The following is a 21,314-nucleotide window of genomic DNA, read 5'->3' as shown; positions in this document are numbered from 1 at the left end:
ACACTGATGGTAACCTACACTCCATTCAAGAGACAGACACGGACGGACCCAGAAAACCCCCTTCTGTCCAGTAAGTGCCCCCATCTCAAGCACCCACTGTTCCAAGTCCTACGGCAAGCGGTTACTTCTGCCTGTTCTTGGGCTTCATACAGCTGGTACCTGTTTGTCTGGATCAACAGAATGTCATGATATTAACCGACATATCTTTTCCTGTCTATTGACAATCTCAAAATCTCAAAAGCCAACACACCCAATAGGCTCAGGAGCCCCAGTCCAATCTTGCTAGACATGGGGCCAAAATCAAACAGACCAGTTTCTCAAACTGTGTCCTAATGGAAAACTAATTCCAGGAGATTTTATGGCGGAACGTGAGATCCTCAGGGCAGAAGCGACACGACCTCATTCAGCACTGATTATCTCCCACTGATTTCCCAGTGCCTCGCACGGCACGGTGCAATGTAAGCCCAAGTGTTAGAACGGAGGAATGAGTGACTCCCTCGGTAACTGAGTTTAGTAAATTCCTCTTGGAGATTCAAAATACGACACAGCTTAATAAAGGCTCTGAGAAGGTCTGCAATTAAAAAGAACTATTTTAACTTGGGCTTGGCGTTTCCCAAACTCGGCTGAACACAGAACACGGAACACTTTTTTTCAGGGTACCATACTACCGTTCTGCAGAACACCAGTTTGGGAAATGCTGACCTAACCACTACCACTGCCAGTGAGAAGACTGAAAGCTCAGACAAGTGCCTCGCCCCAAACCACACAGCTAGGCTCTACCAACCGAGAACACATCTCCAGGCCCTTATGAGGCAAGGCATCTTCTATTAAAACACCACTGTGCAAAAAAGTAAATTATTACACTCCACAAAAAGGCACGGCATGCAGCTGCACCTGCTTTAGAGACAAACAGGACATGGAGCACAGTGTTCATCACACTGATTTCTTGGGCCACCCAGACCTTCTACAGCAGGAACACCCCAAGCACAGGAAGATGCTGGGAAAAAAAATGTTCTTGAACTTGACTGCATAATGATCATTTAGGGATTTTGCAAAAATGCGGACTCCTGGGCCCTGTCTTCCAGGGATCTGAATCCACTCAGTCTGGAGTAGAGCCTGGAATCTTTCAGAAAGCGCTGACCAAGCAGCCTGGGCGCTGTGAGTGCTCACCTTGGTGATCTTCCCCCCGCTGAAGTTGGCAAAGCGCTTGAGTGAGAGTGTCAGGACGTTGGACGTCCTGTGGATGGTGAACCGCTTGCTGGCCGGAACCTTCTTCTTGCATCTGCGAGGAAGGGGAGAGGAAGAGCTATCAGCTCGTGCTCTGAGGACTGCTGTCCTCACACTAGGTCAGTAGCAGAATATCAGGAACTGCACTTTAAATAAGGGGTCTTCTTAAATGAGACTGTGCCCTCTGCACCCCTAAAAACCAATCAACACCACTTAAGGAAAGGAAAGCTACGGCAGGGCCACCAGGACTAGAGAAAAGGTGGAGATTCTAAAGCAAAAACAAAGTACTTTCCCAATGAGGAGACTAAAGAAGATGCATGGAAAAGTAACTTTGGGCTATAACACAGGAAAAGCAAATTCGAGCAGATGTGGCCAAGAGATAAACAGGCAGGCAGGAAATCACCGAAAACAAAGCCAGAAGACAAGGAAATGAAGGGGGAGAAGACAGAGGCAAAAGTGAACAGCTTCTAGAGCCAAAGGAGGTGAACTGAGAGGGATAAAAAGCAGGGTTCAGGCACAGAATCATCCCCCTGAAAAGCATAGTGAGAAAACTTTCATTAGTGATTACAGCTCTTAAATGACTTGGATATAAAGTAACACAGCCACACACTGAGACTGCACAACCCTAAAGCAGACGAGGTCAGTCACAACTGCTGAAACGGAAAAATGCCGAGGACAACTCAAGTCAAAAACGGAAGCCACAGAACACGGCTTTTCGAGGAGGCAGGACGGCCTCCGGAGCCGACGGCCATGTCCAGTCACTCCACTTCTGTGCCTCAGTTTTCTCCTCCTGTGAAATGGGGGTAATAACAGTCCCTGCTTCACGAGTGAGTGCATGCGAGGCCCTCAGAACAGGGACCAGCACGGAGTAAGTGCCACATAATAAACAGCAGCTATGACAACCACAGCTATCCCTCCATCTGTGTTGTTTAAAGGTTTTCAGTTTTAAGACACATCTACACCACTCAAGAATGTGGACAGTGACTGGGAGTTCCCTGGTGGTCCAGGGTGAGGACTCGGCGCTTTCACTGCCACAGCCTGGGTTCAATCCCTGGTCGAGTACTAAGATCCTGCAAGCCGTGAGGCGCGGCCAAAAAAAGAAATGTGGACAGTGGTCACCTCTGAGGGCTAGAGGGAGGGAGGGGACGGCAGCCATGTCAGGTTAGGTGACATATTTTCTTTCTGGCCGGCTTGATCTTTTTGCCGCGAGCAAAACGAAACTTACTTCGCACACATATAGGCATTCTCTCCACTCAGGACATCTGGTTTCACAAAAAGTTCCAGGGCACGCACGATATTTGCAGCTTGCTGAGAAGGACAAAAACAGGGAATAGAACAAAGAGCGGAAGAAATAGGCTGACTCTCCAGAAATGCCAAATGTAAGGTCTTTTTCAGGCTGACGCAGCAAATCACAACATTTCACTTGCATAAGAACTGGCCTGCTAGCTGCCACCTTCTGGGAGTCAGAACATGGCGAAGGAACAGGGAGCCAGGCTGTTACCCCTCCTCTGTTGACGAGGATCACAGCCCTGGGGGTTTATCAAGGCCTCAGAGGGTCCAGTCCAGACCTCAGGCTGAGGTGAGCTCACCTCCTGCAGAGCTCGAGCAGGGAGAAAGGAAGGCCGCTCCAAAATGCGCAGCCTGTGAAAGCTGCCCGCAGCACACCGGACCTCCCTGCTCAAGCCCTGCACTCAGTGTGGCCGCTATTCATGCCTCAGGGCACAAAACTGCATTATTTTCCCTCTTCTTTTTGAAAAAAATAGAACTCGCAGAGGGAAATGGCTAGGAAGAAATACACGAAAATGTAGGACTCCAAGTATTTCTTTCCTGATCTACTTGGATCACATGCCCTCATAGGTTTTTGTTCTTTGGGGTCTTTGCCCTCTGGCCTCCCTGTCCTAATGCAAACGAAACAGCATGACAGGGTCTATACCCGAATCTCCAGTGCCACATCCAAGTAGGGATCGTAGGTGTCTGAGACGCTCTTGCACACGGAGCACTTCACTGCGAGAGAACAAGGGGGGCAGTGGGGTGGGTGCAGGGCCTCCAGGGCACCACCCCGTTTCCAAGTCTGAGAACTGGAGGCAGACCACCAGCTCACCAGCCCCCTGAAATCTTGGGATGGGAAGTGCTCAGGAGGAGACGAGGGCACACCCCGAGGTGCCTTCCCAGCCTGGCCAGCTGCCCCAGGGGTGCTCACTCCCACGCCAAGGGCAGCGGCCACATCTGAGCAACTATGGAGTCTGAGGAAAAGGAACACCACCCGCATCCACAGGCTCCTGATGCTTTGCTCCAAACCCCCTCCCAGGAACGGGGCCCCCAGCAAAGCAGCAGGCGGGGCTGCGGAGCACAAGCCAGGCTGCAGGCCTCCTGGGCCTGGCAGGCCAGCCTGGGTGCCAATACCAAGTCTTTCTGGTTAATACTCTAATCCCCAACAAGAAGGGGCAGAGAACGTTTCTCCACTTACCTCGTGATCGGAGATAGCCTCCAAAAATCTGATGGACCAAAGTCGTAGCCTGCGTCTGACGATCCAACCTGCAGAAAGGCTATGACCTTCAGGGGGAGGACAGGGGCCAAGAAGCAGGCCGGCAGCCCCGCCAGCCCCTGTGCTGTTACCCGCTCAGTGAGAGGATGGGAAAGGTCCCACCTGGTCAGCGGCAGCTCCGCCCCGAGGCCTCCGCACGCGCTGACCCGCGAGGCCTGCTCCCCACAGCCGCCGCCTCACCTCCCACGGCACGGGGAGCAAGAGGCCGGATGGACCTGTACGTCTCCCCACCCCCGGCCCACCCCTCCCCGCTCCAGCTCAGCCCCACAGTCCCTCGTGGGCACCGCACACACGCACCTCTGGGAAAGGGAGCGCAGGGTGAGCAGGGACAAACTCCCCCTCTGAACCCTCTCAGCAGGACAGCAGTGAGCACGGGCGTGGGCTTTAGGGTCCGGAAGACCTACATTCAAACCCCCAGCCCCAGAGCCGCGAAGCAGAGCTCCAGAGAGCACCTAGCGCAGCGCCTGCACCCACAGTGACTCACGTAACGAAGATTCTGGAAACAATACCCTACGTCTAGCCTCTGCTCCTGGTTTTGCTTGCAACCCACCGAATCTGATCCACTCCTCTGCAACTGTCCTGAGTCCCCGAGACCTCCAGGACACAAACGCAGCTAACCTTTTGGTCTTTTGGGCCACAAAAGCACTACGTGGCAAGGCCCATTCCCTGCCGGGAAGAGCTTCCCCGTGTCCACCCAGGCCCCAGTCTCCTGCCCACCACCTCCTGCAGGTGCTTCTGCCTCCCAGGCGGGGGCGGGCGGCGGGTGCGCGCTGCTAACCGGGCACCTCCCTCCGCAGGCGGCCACCTCCCACCACCAGCAGAGCGAGCCAGGCGCCCTGGTCTCAGCCTCCTGTTCAGGCCACACGACTATTCATGGCTGCGCTGCCCAGACGCACTGAGGAGTATAGCTCCAAAACACGTGGGGGACAAACAAAGGGTCAGCAGATTTTTATTCTGCACGTTAGGAAAAGAAAAATCAGCTGCTACCTTCTATACTGTCACCACCACTCATCAAAGAAGGGACATTTTAGGTCCCCAAACTAGCGAGGACATAACCTCAGAGCAGACTGAAAGCCTCTGGGTGTGATGCAGCTGCTGAACTCCAGGTCGCCCCCCGGGTCAGCAGAAGCCCGTCAGGACAGGAGCCCAGAGGACCACACAGGACGCACCCTCAGTTCAGCTGGAAGCAGGGACAGCGCAGACATTCAATCACCCAGAAGTAGGAAAATAAAGCCAGATCAAAAAGTTATCCCAGACGCTCCCACCGAGCGTCCCAGAGGAAGGGAGGGAAAGGAGAAGGGACGAGGGGACCTGAGGCCTGTGCGGCACCTCCTATAAGGTGAGGCTCCCAAGCGTCCTGGCAACAGGATGTGCCTGGGAGGCAGCCCCCAAGGCAGCAACTCAGCGGGAGGAGGCAGGCAGGCTCCTTGGGGAGCAGGGGATTCAGGGCAGGAGAACGAAGGGGAAAACCAGGGTCCTGAACAAGGAACATAAAAATACTGAGGCCACAAGCCCCTTCTGCCCCCAGAGGAAAAGCTGCCCACTCCAGCGTGTGCTTCGCTGTGTGGCCAGAAGGGGGCGCCCGAAGCAAGAGCCGAGCGAATCGCCAAATCCTCGTGATACGGAAGCAAAGGCGGTTGCGGTAGAAAATGGTGAAGGAGACTTGACACCCTACCTGACTAGAATCAGCCCCCCGGAAGCAACATGAAGCAGGAGAAGACAATGACACAAACTCCAGGCTGAACTGAAGACCCCAAACAAGCATGTGGGGAGATGGAAGAACACCATGAACACGCCTTAAAACTAAGATAAAACGACCAAAAGGAGGGAAAGTTCACTGAACTCAGGAAAGAAACAAAGACTGAACTTCGAGGGGCACATGGAGGAGAGACTCAAAGGAGATGGAGTGAGGGGCACAGGAAGCAGGGGTGCGGGGGTGTGTGGTGCAGCCGTGGGGAGGGGGCGGCTGAGACATGAGAACACCAACAACCCGGCACCCGAAAGGGCACCGTACCATCAAATACATAAAGCAGAACACGAGAAACATTCCCAGGCGTTAAGGGGAAAAAAGGGCCTTTAACACAAGCAAAAGCAATGCCATCGTGTGTTCCCGAGGGGAGAGTCACTTCCCAACCAGTGCAGGGTCACCAAAGACAGACCACTTTACCGGGCTACGGGTCAGGTTTAATGACATCAGAGTTTCATCCGCTGAAACAGAGGTTTCCCATCCTCATGGCTACAACTCAACTAACTTTCCCAAAGGATGTTCCAGATATGACTCCTGAGTTGTATTTCCAGAGTCCAGGACTCAGTTCTATTCCAAGCCTAGGCAGCACTACCTGCCTCCTTTCTTCTCTCTGAACCCAAAAACCCAAGAATGATACAAAAACACTGTTGACAGTAGCTGTTTTACAAAAGGGAAGACTAAGCAACCAACCATAAATCCGTCATGTGCATTTGTCTACGCTCTCAAATTTGGGCAGAGTGAAACCTCAAAAATCAGAATCTCCTTACCCTCAAGTTTTCCTGCAGCCTTTCAAGTTCTTCCATAAAGACATTATAATTCCTACCACCCCATCCTCAGTACCAAAATAATGAGGTGATTTTTAAAAGATGGGAAAAGTCCCTGTCAGTAGCGTAAGATCCTCGAAGAGATCTATTAAAGCATTTCCCAGGACTTCCCTGGTGGCACAGTGGTTAAGAATTCGCCTGCCAATGCAGGGGACACGGGTTCGAGCCCTGGTCCGGGAAGATCCCACATGCCACGGAGCAACTAAGCCCGCGAGCCACAACTACTGAGCCCACATGCCACAACTACTGAAGCCCGCGCGCCTAGAGCCCATGCTCCACAACAAAGAGAAGCCACCACAATGAGAAGCCCGCGCACCACAACGAAGAGTAGCCCCCGCTTGACGCAACTAGAGAAAAAAGCCTGCACACAGCAACCAAGACCCAACACAGCCAAAAATAAATAAATAAACATTTAAAAAAAAAAAAGGCATTTCCCTCCATGAGTTGCTGGGACAGAGATGGCCACCACCTGCCCTGCAGCAGGAGAAGCCCTTTCCTGGGAAGCAGTGCGACCCCTTGCTGGAGCTTCAGCTCAGGGCCACGGGGCTAAGGTCCACAGAGGCAGCCTGGGGTGGGGGGAGGAGCACGTACTTGGCACAGCCGCTCAAGCAGGCCTTCTGCATGGCGTCAATGGTGTACCGCAGAAACTCGTGTGCGTCCTCTTGGTTCCCGAAGCGGAAATGCCGGGCGATCTCTAAGGAGGAAAGGAAGAAGCATCAGGCCGGAAGGGAAAAGCTCCTGCCTGCTCTCCAAACGTCCCACTCCTGTCGGTCTCATCACCAACTCCTAGCAGACCCAGGACTAAACCCAAGCGAGGAAAAGGAGCCTGCCTGGCTTCCTACATCCCAGGTACCACCCTCACGGCAGTTATCTTCTCAATGAGACCTAAGGGCTTAAACCCTCTACACTTAACAGAAAGCACGAATGAACACCAAGCATTAAGGATATGAGATCCACTGATGAACTAAAGCTGGTTTTCCAGGAGCCAATACAGACCATGGCAGATTATCACTATGTCATCGCAATACAACTTACACCGGCTTCAAAAACCAATGAGCCCATCTTTTCTGCTAAGGGAGATATCTGACTGCCACAGCACATGGACACTGGTCTCTCCGACGTTGAGAAAAGGCCCCGCAGCCCTTCCTTACCTGCTCCCCACCTCCAGGCCCATGACACACAGCTCCCGGCCTGGCCACAGCCGCCTGATCTTCAGGGCGGGGACCACCACCACCTGGTGTGGACTCCTCCACATCCAGCCCCAGGGCTCGCTTAGTCTGCTACACTCTGTGCGTGCAGTCTCCCGAGCCCTCCCTTCTGCCCCCCGCCAGAAGGAAGCCGCTCTTACTCCTGAGGTCTCGGATGAAGGACACGGGCTTGATGGCGTTGCCACTGTTGGCGAAGGCCTGGATGATGTGGTTCTGCATGACGCACAGCATGCAGAAGCTTCCCTGGTGACCTGCGGGCACGGACAGGCGGTCGTGGTAAGGCGAGAGCTCCCAGGAGAACTGACGACATGGCCTCCCGCCCGGCAGAGACAGCAGGAGCCCGACAGCCCAGCCCAAGCTCCCACGCCGCCTGCAGCACCCGGGACCCGGTCTCTCCACAGTTGCGGGCTCGGCTGCAACCCAGCCCGAGGAGTCTGAGTTTTCAAGCACCGTTTAGAACAATGTTTTCTCTGACTTCCAAACTGCGTCACATGGTCAACAGGCTAGAATATTTTGGGCTTCCCGACACCCGCTTCATGTGCTCTTCAGTGTAGGAACCTCTGCTCTGGTTTCCAGGAGACACAGGGGCTCGGCCAGCTCTGGGGAGACCCCGGGCACGTGCTCCCGCAGCCTAAGGGCCCAACTCTGCAGCTCTGGCGCCCCAAGCGGCCCCAGGCGACACCTACATGGTGGGGACGGGTCCATAAAGACCGGCGGTGGGCCACACAGAGCCCCCAGGCTGCGGCCAGTCCCCGTGCTCTGGATAAACTATTTGTCCCCCAGGAATTAAGCGAGATAGCATTATGCTTCTACCTCTACTTACAATTATGATCTTAAATACATAGAGAAGAGCAAAGACTACACCCCATTTTAGGTGATTTTTCAGTCAAGTACTGGTGTGATAGTTGAACTCCCCTCTCAACCTCTCACAACCCTGTTCCCCACATGCTTCATCCTTCTCCCCAACCAGGTCACCACTGTTCCCATTCATGGATTCACTGTATTCCACACGTGGCACTCACTCACCAGGATACTGCAGCTTCATGTTTAAGCTCACTCTCTATAAACTGTAACAAACTGCTCTTTAATCCCTGCTCCAGATCACAGTTCATCCACACGACCCCCCTTTTCCTGCATGCCAACCTCCCCGCCTTTTCCTGCTATCACAAACGCTGTGGTGAATGGTCCTTGTGCGCATGTCAGTTTCTCTAAGGCATATACCTACAAGATACATTTCTGGGTCCAAGGGCAAGCACATCTTTAGTTCTACAAGATACTGTAGTCGTGCATATAGTGCACGACCTTCCTCAACAGACCCAGCGCCTAACACAAAATCCACACCAATCCATTATTCTCCCCCTGAACACCTCCTATCACCCAGTTACTTAGACCTATCTCAAATTAAAAAATGAAACAGCATTTAGCCTGTTTGCCATATACACACAAAAAAATCCTAGTATCTACAAACGAAAAGGGCACATGTTGGTAAAGATGTTGAGAAACTGGAACCCCTGTACACTGTTGGTGGGAATGTCAAATGGTACAGCCACTGTGGAAAACAGTATGGTAGTTCCTCAAAAAATTAAAAATAGAATTCCCATATAATCCAGTAATTCCTCTTCCAGGTATTTACCCAAAAGAAGGGAAAGCAGAGTCTCAGAGATACTCGTACACCCACATTTATAGTATTATTCACAAGAACCAAAATGTAGAAGCAATCTGAGCGTCCATTGACAGACGAATGGATAAAGAAGGTGGTCTATACATAAAGTGGAATATTACTCAGCCTTAAAAAGAAAACGACTTCTGACACCTGCTACAACAAAGAGAAACCTTGAGAACATTATACTAAGTAAGCCAGTCCTAGAAGGACAAGCACTTGTGTTTGTGTTACATGAAGTACCTGGAGCAGTGAGAGTCACCGAGACAAAAAGTAGGATGGAGGGTACCAAGGATGGGGGCTGGCGGGGGGGGGGGGTGTTTTTAATGGGGACGGACTTCCAGTTTGAAAAAGTTCTGGAGATGGATGGTGGTGATGGTTGCATGACAGTGTGAATGTACTTAATGCTACTGAACTGTACACTTAAAATGGTAAATTTATTTTTAAATGGTAAATTTTATGTTATATGCACTTACCATAATGCAAAAAAGTTTAATTTTTAAAAAATGCTAGTATTTACACAAAAAATTCTTCTTGGAGGGAAATCAAAAAACCATTCATGTGATTAATGTCTTTACATGAAGGAGAGGCTTTTATTTTTCATTTTAGAGTTTTCTCAACTCTATATCCATTCATTACTTTTATTTTTTAAAGGGCAATAATTGTGGAGAAGGCTCAAATTAAGGCAAAAAACCTAATGTTATTTAAGACAACAAATGTTAAGCAAACAAAAAGAGCTCCCATTTACAAAATGTGATTCATGTTAAGATACTCCTAGGAAAGTCGTGTGGAAATTAAGCCTCTAATCATTATCTAAAACGCTGAGACTTTTAGACTAATAAATCATCACTCTTAAATAGGGCAACTGGGAACTCCCTGGTGGTCCAGTGGTTAGGACTCGGCGCTTTCACTGCCAAGGGTTCAATCCCTGGTCTGGGAACTAAGGTCCCTCAAGCCTTGTGACTCAGCACAAAAAAAAAAAAAAAAAAATAGGGCAAGCAACAATTTCACCCAGAAATACCTGAAACAGGATTTCCCAAATCCCCGGTAATGTGCAAGTTTAATTTTAAAAGCCCGTGGACACTTTGTTCAGGTAATTTAGGAAAATATATCCTAAAAGTTGTATCCATGATTTGGGGGACACTACTACTTAAATTTGGGGAAGAAGGTGCAAAAGAATAGGATTTAATCCTCCTGGATATTTTACAGTGTTTATTTTGTGGATAGATCCTGAAGTGGTCCAGGCACGTTGCAGGACTGGGGCTCTGTGCAAGCAGCCCCTTGTCATGTTCAAGCCATACTTCCCTTAGACCCTTGAGAATCTTCAAACAGTGAATTCGAGGAAGAGAGGACAGCCCAAGCCCACTTAGGGGTCACCTGGGGATCCAGTCAGGTGCCAGGAAAAAAATATTAAAACTTCTCTTAATACATTTTACTCTAAAAAAGCCAAGAAATTAAGGCTTACTGACATTTCATGGAGTGACATGGAGGGACACTGGCACTCTCCCCAGGTGTGCTTGCGTTGCTCACAGGAGGAGGGGCTGCTCCCAGCTGGAGCCCTTGCCCCCATATACCACAGTTTACTTGTGCCAGGTTACCCGGACTTACAGATGTGACCTACTTTTAACTGTATTAACCCTTGCAAAGTTGACAACAGCTCAAAGATTCCTGCAGAGAAACCAACAGCAGAAGCCCAGGGAACACGAAAACGGCAGAGCGACCTACAGGCTCAGGAGAGAGGCTCTCACCGCCAACGTCATGAGATAAAAACAAAGACAGCCCAGTCAAACCTTAGTAAAGTCCACCCAAAACAACCTCAGCCATCACCAAGGTAACTACTGGAAACAGAGATTTATAATCAACTTCATCTTAGAAGTGTGCACTGTGCCTTGATATAGTAGCTAGGGCTACTGTGAACCATTGCGAGACATTTAAATACTACAGTAGTCCCATAGCCTGGCCTTCTTCCATTCTTTTTTAATAATATAACTAATATCCCTGAACACGTCATGCAATCCCAAACTCTTCATAACGATGTTCCTCCCACACTCCCATGTCCCTGCCTCTGGTTCTGCCCTGATTTCTAATTATCTACCTACTTTTAAAAATCACTTTTATTTATTTAAGTTTTATCACATATACGTACACCTAAACAACAAACAGTCTGCTTTTCAATTTTGTAAATAGGAATTCATGCTGCATGCAGTCTTCTGGGGCTTTTTCTTCACTCGACACTATGCTATTCGGACTCATTCATGGAGCGAATCCATTCTTCTGCACTGCTGTATAATATTCTACCACATGCCTATATAATTCAGGTACCCATTGTGTTGATGGGCACCTGGGTTGCTTACAGTTTTTTGCTGTAGGTTTCCTGGTGCACAGATACCAGAGCTTTTCTGTAGAATTGCTAAGTGTAGATTATATGACAGAGAACACCAGATTGTTTTCCAAAGCAGTTATGCCAACTCAGACCAGGAGTTTACAAAGAATCTCATTGACCTCCATCCCCTGTGACCTTCGGTACCGTCAGACTTCCGAATCCTCATCGACCACAAAGGTGGAAAGCGTCTCCCAGGTTACGCGGTTACTAGCCATCTCCTCCTCCGCCCCGTGACGTGAGCTTCCTCTCCTATAAAATGCCTGCTCCTAATGTTTATCTATTTAATATGATATTCTCTTTTCCTTGCTGATTTGTGGTTTTGTATATATTCTTGGTCCCAATCCTTCGTTGTTTATGCATCCCAGGTGTCATCTCCTCGTTTGTAGCTCCCTGTCTTTTAATTTTGTTCTTTCATGAACAAAAGTTCTTAATTTTAATGCAGCCGAATTCATCAATTTTTTTTAATGGTTAGTGCTTTCTCCCAACCCAACGTCAGAAAGATACTTGCTCACGTCTGTTATAAAAGCATTGTTTTTACTTTTGAGAAGTTTATTTTTTTAAATAAATTTATTTATTTAATTTATTTTTGGCTGCGTTGAGTCTTCGTTGCTGTGCGCGGGCTTTCTCTAGTCGCGGTAAGTGGGGGCTACTCTTCGTGGCAGTGCACGGGCTTCTCATTGCAGTGGCTTCTCTTGTTGCAGAGCACGGGCTCTAGGCATGCGAGTTTTAGTAGTTGTGGCACGCGGCCTCAGTAGTTGTGGCTCTCGGGCTCTAGAGTGCAGTCTCAGTAGTTGTGGCGCATGGACTTAGTTGCTCCGCGGTATGCAGGATTTTCCCAGATCAGAGCTTGAACCCGTGTCCCCTGCATTGGCAGAAGGATTCTTAACCACTGTGCCACCAGGGAAGCCCTTTTGAGAAGTTTTAAATCCATTTTTTGGTGTGAGTATGCTGTGAAATGGGGATTCTATTTCATTTTTTCCGATTATTTTTAAGTTCCATTTATTTAAAACAGGAGACACATGTATATGTGAAAAAATGGTGTGTAATGCCACACGTCCATGCATTCGTGGCTCTGTTTCTGGGCTGTCTCTCCATGGGTCAGCACCTCCCTCCCTGACTCAACTCTGCCATTTTAACGTCTCTAACTTTACAAAAAGACTTTACAGCTGCTAAAGTATACCGCTTCTCATATTCTTCACAGGTGTCTTGGTGATTTTGGTCCTTTGCTTTTCTTTTCCATATAAATTTTAGAATCAGCTGGAGCTACAATCATCTCTACGTTAATTTGGGAGCGATCCAACGTTTTTATAATACTGAGGCTTCCCTCTGTGAAGGTAGCAATCTCCATGTGTGTAGGTTATCATAAAATGCCCTTAAATTCCCAGGAAAGGTTTTCCACGTATATCCTGGTAATTTGGGTCTCCACACTTTATCATTTCTGTTGCTGTTATACAATGTTTTATAATAGCAAAATTTTTTTTTAACAATTTCTTGTTTGGTGTAGAGAAATTCAAGTAACTTTTTGTATACTGATGTTATATCTAGTCATAGTGCCAAATTTCTTTCTTATTCCCCCGAATTTCTAATTTGTCTATGGATTCCTTTGTTTTTCTACGCAGGAATATCATTTTCAACCACCAAGAGGGTTACTCCCTCCTCTTGTCTCCTGTGTCACTGCTCTGGCCAGGACCAGCATATCAAACACAAGTACAGAGAGTGGCCACCCTGGCTTCTCTCCTTATTTTTAAGAGGTGTGCTTCTACTATTTCCTAATCGGAATGCTTTTTTGTAGTTGTTGCTAGATACCTTTTATCAATATTAGTAAAAAAATCCCTCTGTTGCCACTTTGCTGAGAGTTTTCTTTATCATAATTTTTTGGGGCATCTATTTTCAGGTGACCTTTCTCTCTTAATCTGTTAATAAAGTGACGGCAACTAAGGTAGCAAGATTAGCAGTCACGGATGTAGAACCTACTGTGTGCCAAGTACTATTCTAAGCACTCGACATAATTCATGTAAGCTTTACAAAAACGCTATGAAGGAAATATTATTATTACTTTGCAGATGAGGAACAGGTCAGGTAATTCTGCAGGACTCAGTCGCTGGGTGGCAGAACCAGGATGTAAACCCAGCAGGCCAGCCTCCAGAGTGGTGCTTGTAACTGCTGTGCTATACTGGCTCCACAATTACATTTGGAGGTTTTCTGATATCAGAACATCCTTGCGTTACTGGGATGAACACAAGTTGCGCACAGTGTTTAAAAGACTATTGAATTTGCTAGTGTTTTATCTAGAATTCTTACATGTATGTTCATGAACAAGAGGGAACTGTAATTTTTCTTTCTCACATTGTGCCTGTTTAATTTTGTTATCCAAGTTAAGAGAACCTCATTGAACGAGCTAGGGAGCTTTCTCTCTTCTTCTTTTCTCTGAAAGAGTTCAGGAAGCACTGAAATGATCTGTTTCTTAAAAGTTTCATAAAACTTACCCATAAATTGTCTCAGCCTGGTGTTTTCTTCATGCGAAAACTTTTAACCACTGATTTAATTTTGTGAATGGCTGAAAGGCTATTCAGACTTTCTGTTTTCTTCAGTTTGGGTAAGTTATATTTTCTTTCATCTTTATTTTGCCTACATTCAATTTCCACTTTGGAGGATGTTTTATGATGTACATAAAACGTTGCTACAAAAACAGGTGTATAAAGCAACCGAATACACGTATTTCGCAGGTGCCTTTTGAAAGCCCTCTCCTCTCTTCAGGCAGTTGCCTTCAGCCGGCTGAGAGGCACTACCCTACCCTGGCTCTCTCACGGCCCGTCCTGCAGCTGGCACAGTCCAAATGCAGGACTCATCAGCTGCTATGAAGCGTTACTATGTATCAGTTACTATTTCACTCCTGAATTGGACCCGGGCTGAACGGGCAGCACCGTGAGCACACGGGTTTGTCCACTTAGGAGACCGCCTGGCCCCGAGGACCCAGGGCCACCCCTCTGCACGTGCACACTCACAGCCATGCGTGTGCAGAGCCCCCCCCAACAGCGCTCACTTACAGCCTCGCGTGTGCTCCTTGGAGAGCAGGTAGTTGGCCAGGGGCGGCGTGTAGGTCAAGCACTGCACGGTGGAGTTGAGGAAGCAGGTGTTGCCGAGGTTGTGCAGCCCCGCGCCCACACGGTAGACGCGCCCCCAGCGCAGCGACAGCCGCTCCACGGGGAAGAGCACCTTCTGGGGCGCGGGGACGCCGTCACCGCAGCTCTCGTAGGCGCGCTCGCTGCCTGGAGGGGGAGGGATGGGAGAGAGGAGGCCGTCTGACTCCGTGCCCAGGCAGACCACCCAGAGCAAGTGCCGTGGCGCACTTGGTGGGCACGTGCTCAGAACGCGGCACCCAGGGGTGACTGGGTTCCCGCTGCGGAAGCCCAGGAGAACACCTGTCACCCCACGGCTCTCCCTGACGGCGTCGGTCTAGCACCCCAGGACCCCTCTGTGGATGAGAGGACGAGGCTGTGAGAATCAGCAGCTGGAAGAACTGGGCCCTGGCACTCTGAGCCCACCCCACTTCTCTGTCTGGTTTCCAAGGCCTGCTCTTGAACCTCTAAGGACACAGATCTCTTTCTGACCAACCCTGTACCATTACTTCCATAACTAAAATCTACTGACCCCATGCACGACATTCACAAGTGACCACACTCTGTTTCTGGTCCTACTAATCAGTCAATGCTTCGTCCCTCCACTTGGTCAGCACAGAGCGAGGCCCTCTCCCAGTACCCTGTGTCCTGGCCTGCGGCTCATCCCCGCTCCTGTGGCAGCCGGCTCCCTCTGTCCTGGGGTTCAGCAGCACATATTTGCTCTTCAGTGACTCCAGCTGGTAGGAGAAACTCTTGCTGGCCGGCTCAAACTCCAGCTTCTGCAGAAGGACCTTCCTGGCAGAGGAGGCCAGGAGCTTCCCCAGCTCCCCATCGTCAGCCGAGTCCCTGCGGCCAGGCTTGAGGGCTTCCTTCAACTTGTCGACTATGGGCATGGTGCATCACTGTGGGGATAGGAAAGAACACGGAGCGGCGGGTAAGCGGGTCCCAGGAACAGAGCATCCCTTCCCTGACAACCCCCTCCTGGGCCTTACAGATGTGACCCACCATAAAAGCCAACCTTACAAAGGAAGGGTGACACAAGACGTAGTACGGACCACGTGGACACAGCGACGCCCACGCTTCTCCTCTCAAAAAGACAAAGTGCCTCCACAAACAGCACTAAACTGACTGACACGGCCCGGAGGAGGCGAGACTACCTTCTCGGCGTCTTCTCTTCAACAAGTACCATCAAGTGACTTTGGACGTCATACTTGGTGCAATTTCCCTCAAGAGGCAACCACGTCCTCCTAACGTCTGCTCAAAACCAGGAGAACACTAATTCTCCCAAGACACTCTGGTCACACACACAAATCCATGCAATAAAGGAATTCGCATGGAGAGTGAGATGAGCTCACTCATCTGTTCAGAACCACACTCTTCAAAACAAAGGCCACGAGCCTCATGGGGCCACTGAACAGGAGAAATGAGGCTGGGCCAAACTGGGACGTGCTGTAAGTGTAGAACACACACTGCATTTCGAAGACTCAGTTTGCAAGTGTAAAACATCTCAGTAATTTTAAGACTAGTTATATGCCGAAATGATTATATTTTACGTATACTACGTTAAATAAGTTATATTGTGACAATTCATTTCACCTGCTTCTTTTTATTTTTTAATGTGGTCACTGTAAAACTCAGTTATACTTGTGGCTTGTGTTACTGGATAGTGCTTGTACAGACTATCTTTTTAAAAGTGATGGAGAGAAGATAGTAATAGGACTAGAATGGTGTACACAAAAACGCCTAAACTTAAGGGGGGGATGGGGCGGAGCAGGCAGGGGCCGTGGCGGCAACTCAGGCTCTGGAAGGCGGCAGGCCTGGGTTATTCCATCATGGATTAGCTACAGCCTCCAGGGACAATCACTGGGACTGCCGGAGACCGTTCTTTGTAAAATAGGAAAAAAAAAACAAGTGTCAAAGGTGCCTGTGAGCTTAATGGGGAGAAACACACTGGGTGAGAGCTGAGCGCTGGCTGCGGAACAGTCCCTACAGTCGCAGTGTAGAAACTGTAACAAACCCGAAATCCCCATCACCTCTAACTGCACACACTACCTGTCAACTCAACCAGCCTGGCCAAAGCTCAAGGACTATTTGAGTCACAGTTAGAAAAATAGTTCCTTACACAGCTTACTCCCATCAGAAAAATGATGACCTCCCCCAGGTATGTGGTCGCCGGCCTGAGCCAGGAGACCCAACTAGTCGGGTGGATCCAAAACTCTGCTCGAGTCAAAGGACCCCGTCAGCACCTCTTGGTAAACCGTCCAGATTTACGGTTATAGGGCACCTAATTCTGTATGTGGATCGAATTCCTTTTTCTATAAAAATTTCTGTAAAGAACAGAAACGTAAGACCATTATTTAAAAAAACGCAAGCACAAGTTCTTTGACATGAAAAAAATAAAAGCAGCTTTCCTAAGGGGAATTATCTAAGCGTTCTCACCAACTGAACAATGGCCGCTGGACCACATGTGGGCTTACCTGGGGTGTCTGAACTTGGGGGTGCTATTCCTGCAGCATGGAGCCAGGTGCTTGGCCAGACTAGGCAGGTGTGCTGCTGGGCCCTCAAAACCACGTGCTCCCAGGCTTTGGCCTGTTCAATCACCAGAGCCACAAGCGTGTCGTCCAGAATGGGTGTCAGAGTCTGTGGGATGAACACAGCATCACATGAGGCCAGCTCTCTTCCCGCTGTCTCATCAGCCCCATTCCCTGGACACGGAGTAGGAAGGCCAACCATCTACCAGGAACAGTCAGCATTAAGGTGGAAGGAATATGGATAGTGCGGGACTTAGGAAGAGTGAAGAGCTGAGCTAACTAACTACAAACGATTTCGATGGACATGACATGAAAACACTGCCCTTTGTTCCATACCTTAACCTTCACGCCAGTGACAAGCCCAGTGAACAAAAATCTCCCCACACGCCAGTCAACTCCAGACTCCATCACATTTGCAAAGACTAAGAGATAACAGATAACCATCTCCAACTTTCAGATTTCATGAGCCAGTAAGAGTTCCCAAAAAAATGGCGTGATGAGAGTTGCCAAATTTTCACTCTGCTAAGTTTTTTTTCCTTAATTACCAACCACAATCACTGTGATTACAGAACATTAAGGTACTTAAAAACTTTTTACTGTGAAAACGTTCATTTACAATGTAGAGAGAACATCACAGGGAACCGCCACGCTCCCCTAATTCAGCGTCAATAATTATTGTGTAGGACCAGTCGATTCTTCTCCTGAGCCCACATTACTTTACAGCAAGTTTCAGATATACCATGTCTCATGTCCGTAAGTAAAAGCATATTAACAGCAAAAAAAAGAAAGAAAGAAAGAAAGAAAAACAAAAGAGCATAATAAACATGATCTCAGAATGAAGTCAATCTGTAAAGATTTCTGTTTCATGAAAACTCCCTACAATGTCCCTCTTCTTGTCAAGATCACACGTCGCTAAGGACTCTTGTCATGGGCGGATATGGGTTTGGGAACCTCTCGAAGCTAGAGGATAAACAGAACTTGGAAGATTTAACCCAATTTAATTCGAGATAAATAACTTAAAGGACACCCACCCATTCCACATAGCCCACTCCTCGATGTGGAGTCAAGAGGTTTTGAACAAACAGAATTTTTCAAGTTTCAACAGGAAGATCAAACCTCTACTCACCAATTCAACCCGAAACATTAAGCAACAACCTAAAAACGATTTATTCCTGAGGTGCAGCGACCCAGAGAAAAATGTCCCTGTAACCATCACAAGCCCTCTGATGTACACACTTGCTTCAAAACTCAGGGAGGATGCTCTCTCCAGTGCACGTTCCTCATGGTCCAGGAACAGCTCTCACTTATCTATGCACATTTCTACCTCTACTCAAATAAAGCTTCCTTAAATCAATCACCATTCAAGAACGTTTTCTCTCCCTCCTCCCTTTAAATGCATTTTTCCAGCATAAAATGCACTGGAGACTCACAGGGTCAACCACGTGCTGGCGGGGAGGAGCCCCAGACAGCACAGGGCTGGGGCCTCCCTGGGGCGCTTTTAGAGGGGGCTCTTCTGCAGAGCAAGCATCGGTCCCCAGCCAGGAAAGAGCAAACTGAGCGCCCCTCTCCTTGGAGGCCTGATTCTCCCCATCCCTTACAGACAGTGGACTGTGTCACAGCCAGGATGTTTTCCTCTCTCATCCATCCCTGTTTTAAGACGCTGCTCTAGCTCCTAGAACCCCAGGGGAGACCCAATACTACCCGCCCAAAGAAATAGGTATTTTAAAAACTCATATCTTGTACCCATCCCCTCACCAGGACCATGACCACGACCAAGACCATAAGGAATGTTACCCTCTCCAGGGGTGAGCTTTCCCACATATCTTACTAAAAAAGAACAAACAAGATATCAACTCTGCTGCCAAACTGAACGCCCTCCCCTTTATTTGGACTTAAGCCATTCCAAAGAAAGTCTGAATTCTGCATGAATGATGCTTCTATGCGTAACACCGCCACGGGCTGCTGCCTTCTTCCCTGCATGGGCTCCTGGCCGGGGCAGCTCTCCCCTGCACCGCGGGTCGCTCCCGGTGTGTGGAGAAGAGCAGAGAGCAGACCCGAGGCAGCCCGGACGGAGGACACACTTCCAGGGCCTCCCCGTGCACCCCCGAGCCCTCGGGGACGGCGCAGCCCTAGTACCTCCCCGTGGACCCCGGAGCCCCCCGTGGACGCGCAGCCCGGGGCCTCCCCGTGGACCCCGGAGCCCCTTGCGGACGGTGCAGCCCTGGTGCCTCTCCGTGGACCCCAAGCCCCTCGCAAACAAACACCCGTGTCTCCCCGGAGCGTTCGCCGGTGCGCCCAGCGTCGGGAGTTACATTCCCACGCCCCGCGGGGCGGAAGCTCTCCACCCAGCCCTCGCGCCGCCCCAACCCGGCCCTAACCTACCAGGCCCTCAGCTGGCTCCGCCGCTGGCCCGGCTGCAGGCCCGCAGAGCTGGCGTCTGCTCGGCACGGGCCCCGCACACGCACCATCCGGGCCTCCGCCGCCTCACACACGTGTCACGGCGACGCTTAAAGGAGCCGCGGTCCACAGTCCTCAAGGCGGCACACCGAAAGGCCCCGGCAACTTTAAGAGGCGGTGCTAGTTTCCGCCCTATTCCCTGGACCCGCCCACAGCCACTTTACGTGCCCTATACGTCACCTCCCCATCCCGCGGCCCCGCCAGCCTACGCGATGACGAAAGCACGCAGAGCCTGAGACGCCCCGCCCCCTTGGCCGGCGACCCCCGAGTTCCCGCAGAGCACGTGAGGTGCCTGCTTCCGGGTCTGGCGAGCCGGCGCACCTAGGACGGCGTCCGGGCGCACTTCTTTCTCACCTGCAGTAGGGGCGGTGGCGCGGGATGTTTGATCGCACCCTCTAGGGCATTTAGTGACCAAGACACAGGCCGGGCGAGAAGAGGGCAGCGGACCCAGTGAAGCCCGGAGGGCGGAGCAAAATGCTCTTGGGATTAAGGGATCGGGGGCGATGGTATTTGACCTTTGCAGTGTCCCGGGCCCTGTGCAATTCCCTGACCCCACTCCCTTCCTTCAGAAGCGTCATCCCGTGATGACTACGTTAAAGTTTTGGTTGAATGTTTGCAAATGCTCTTTGCTTTTGCGGTACTTTTAAAAATGTCTTTCACCTAATCCACTTGGTTGCCTTCAGTCCCGTTTCGCAGGGCAGGTGGAGAGAGTGCAGTCCCAGACCTGACCTCCAGATACTCTCACATAAGCAAAGGAATATTGTTACTCCACAAAAAACGACTTTTCCTAAAAGGGAACACTTGGAGTATACAACACAATCTGCTGTGTCCTTGGCAGACAAGTGTGAAGGGCAGGCTGGGCGATCCTGGGTGAAGCAACTAGAAACCTGGAGCTAGTCGTTATATTCCCCGCACAGTCCTTCAAGCAGGGACTGGCAATGGAGAGAGAGAATGGGTTTAATTAGAACAAAATTCACCTGTAGTTATCACTTGGCGAGTGCTCGTTTTTGAAAAAGCAAACAAGTATAAACAGACCCGCAGGAGCCTGAGGTTGAGCTCTGCCCTGTCTGTGAGAATCGTCAACTACAGAGATTCAGATTGGGATTTGTCCCGGAGTCCACTCTGCGCCCTAAAGCAATGATTCAGACAAAGACCTTCTCACTCTTCCAGGTCTGATACAATGTATAAATGAGTGATTAAAAGGTTGGGAGCGGGCTTCCCTGGTGGCGCGGTGGTTGCGAGTCCGCCTGCCAATGCAGGGGAAGTGGGTTCGTGTCCCGGTCCGGGAAGATCCCACATGCCGCGAAGTGGCTGGGCCGGTGAGCCACGGCCGCTGAGCCTGCACGTCCGGAGCCTGTGGTCCGCAACGGGAGAGGCCGCGGCAGTGAGAGGCCCGCGTACCGCAAAAAAAAAAAAAAAAAAAAAAAAAAAGTGTGGGAGCAGGTGGGAGGCGGAGGGCTGGCAAGTAGCCCAGGAATGCGGAGACCTCAGTTTTATCGCAGCTCTGCCCTAGTTAGCACGTTGCTTTGGACACTTCTTTTGGGCCTCCATGTGATCATCTGTGAAATAAAGATGATCTCCAGCAGATCTTTGATTCTAATAACAATACTGAT

General features: G+C 50.0%; 1 protein-coding gene across 4 annotated transcripts in view; it reads right to left on the bottom strand.

The window, feature by feature from the left end:
• Positions 1-19,753, bottom strand: part of USP36 (ubiquitin specific peptidase 36) — a 34,508-nt gene extending 14,755 nt beyond the window's left edge. For 3 of the 4 annotated variants that reach the window (XR_009537439.1, XR_009537440.1, XM_060133244.1), the window contains exons 1-10: positions 19,627-19,753; positions 17,191-17,353; positions 15,354-15,615; positions 14,642-14,863; positions 7,692-7,802; positions 6,935-7,037; positions 3,695-3,762; positions 3,161-3,231; positions 2,453-2,535; positions 1,171-1,282 (exon numbers count right to left, since the gene is read on the bottom strand). Coding sequence is in view for 2 of the 4 variants with exons in the window: in XM_060133244.1 (XP_059989227.1) it covers positions 1,171-1,282; positions 2,453-2,535; positions 3,161-3,231; positions 3,695-3,762; positions 6,935-7,037; positions 7,692-7,802; positions 14,642-14,863; positions 15,354-15,606 (1,023 nt within the window). In the remaining 2 variants the exon portion in view is untranslated. The remainder of the gene's footprint in view (positions 1-1,170; positions 1,283-2,452; positions 2,536-3,160; positions 3,232-3,694; positions 3,763-6,934; positions 7,038-7,691; positions 7,803-14,641; positions 14,864-15,353; positions 15,616-17,190; positions 17,354-19,626) is intronic. The other variant, XM_060133245.1, reaches the window with a different exon arrangement.
• Positions 19,754-21,314: the final 1,561 nt, after the last annotated feature.

The sequence above is a fragment of the Lagenorhynchus albirostris genome, chromosome 20 (genome assembly GCF_949774975.1).
Source record: "Lagenorhynchus albirostris chromosome 20, mLagAlb1.1, whole genome shotgun sequence".
NCBI classification, from domain to species: Eukaryota; Metazoa; Chordata; class Mammalia; order Artiodactyla; family Delphinidae; genus Lagenorhynchus; species Lagenorhynchus albirostris.
This window is presented reverse-complemented; position numbering and strand designations above follow the sequence as displayed.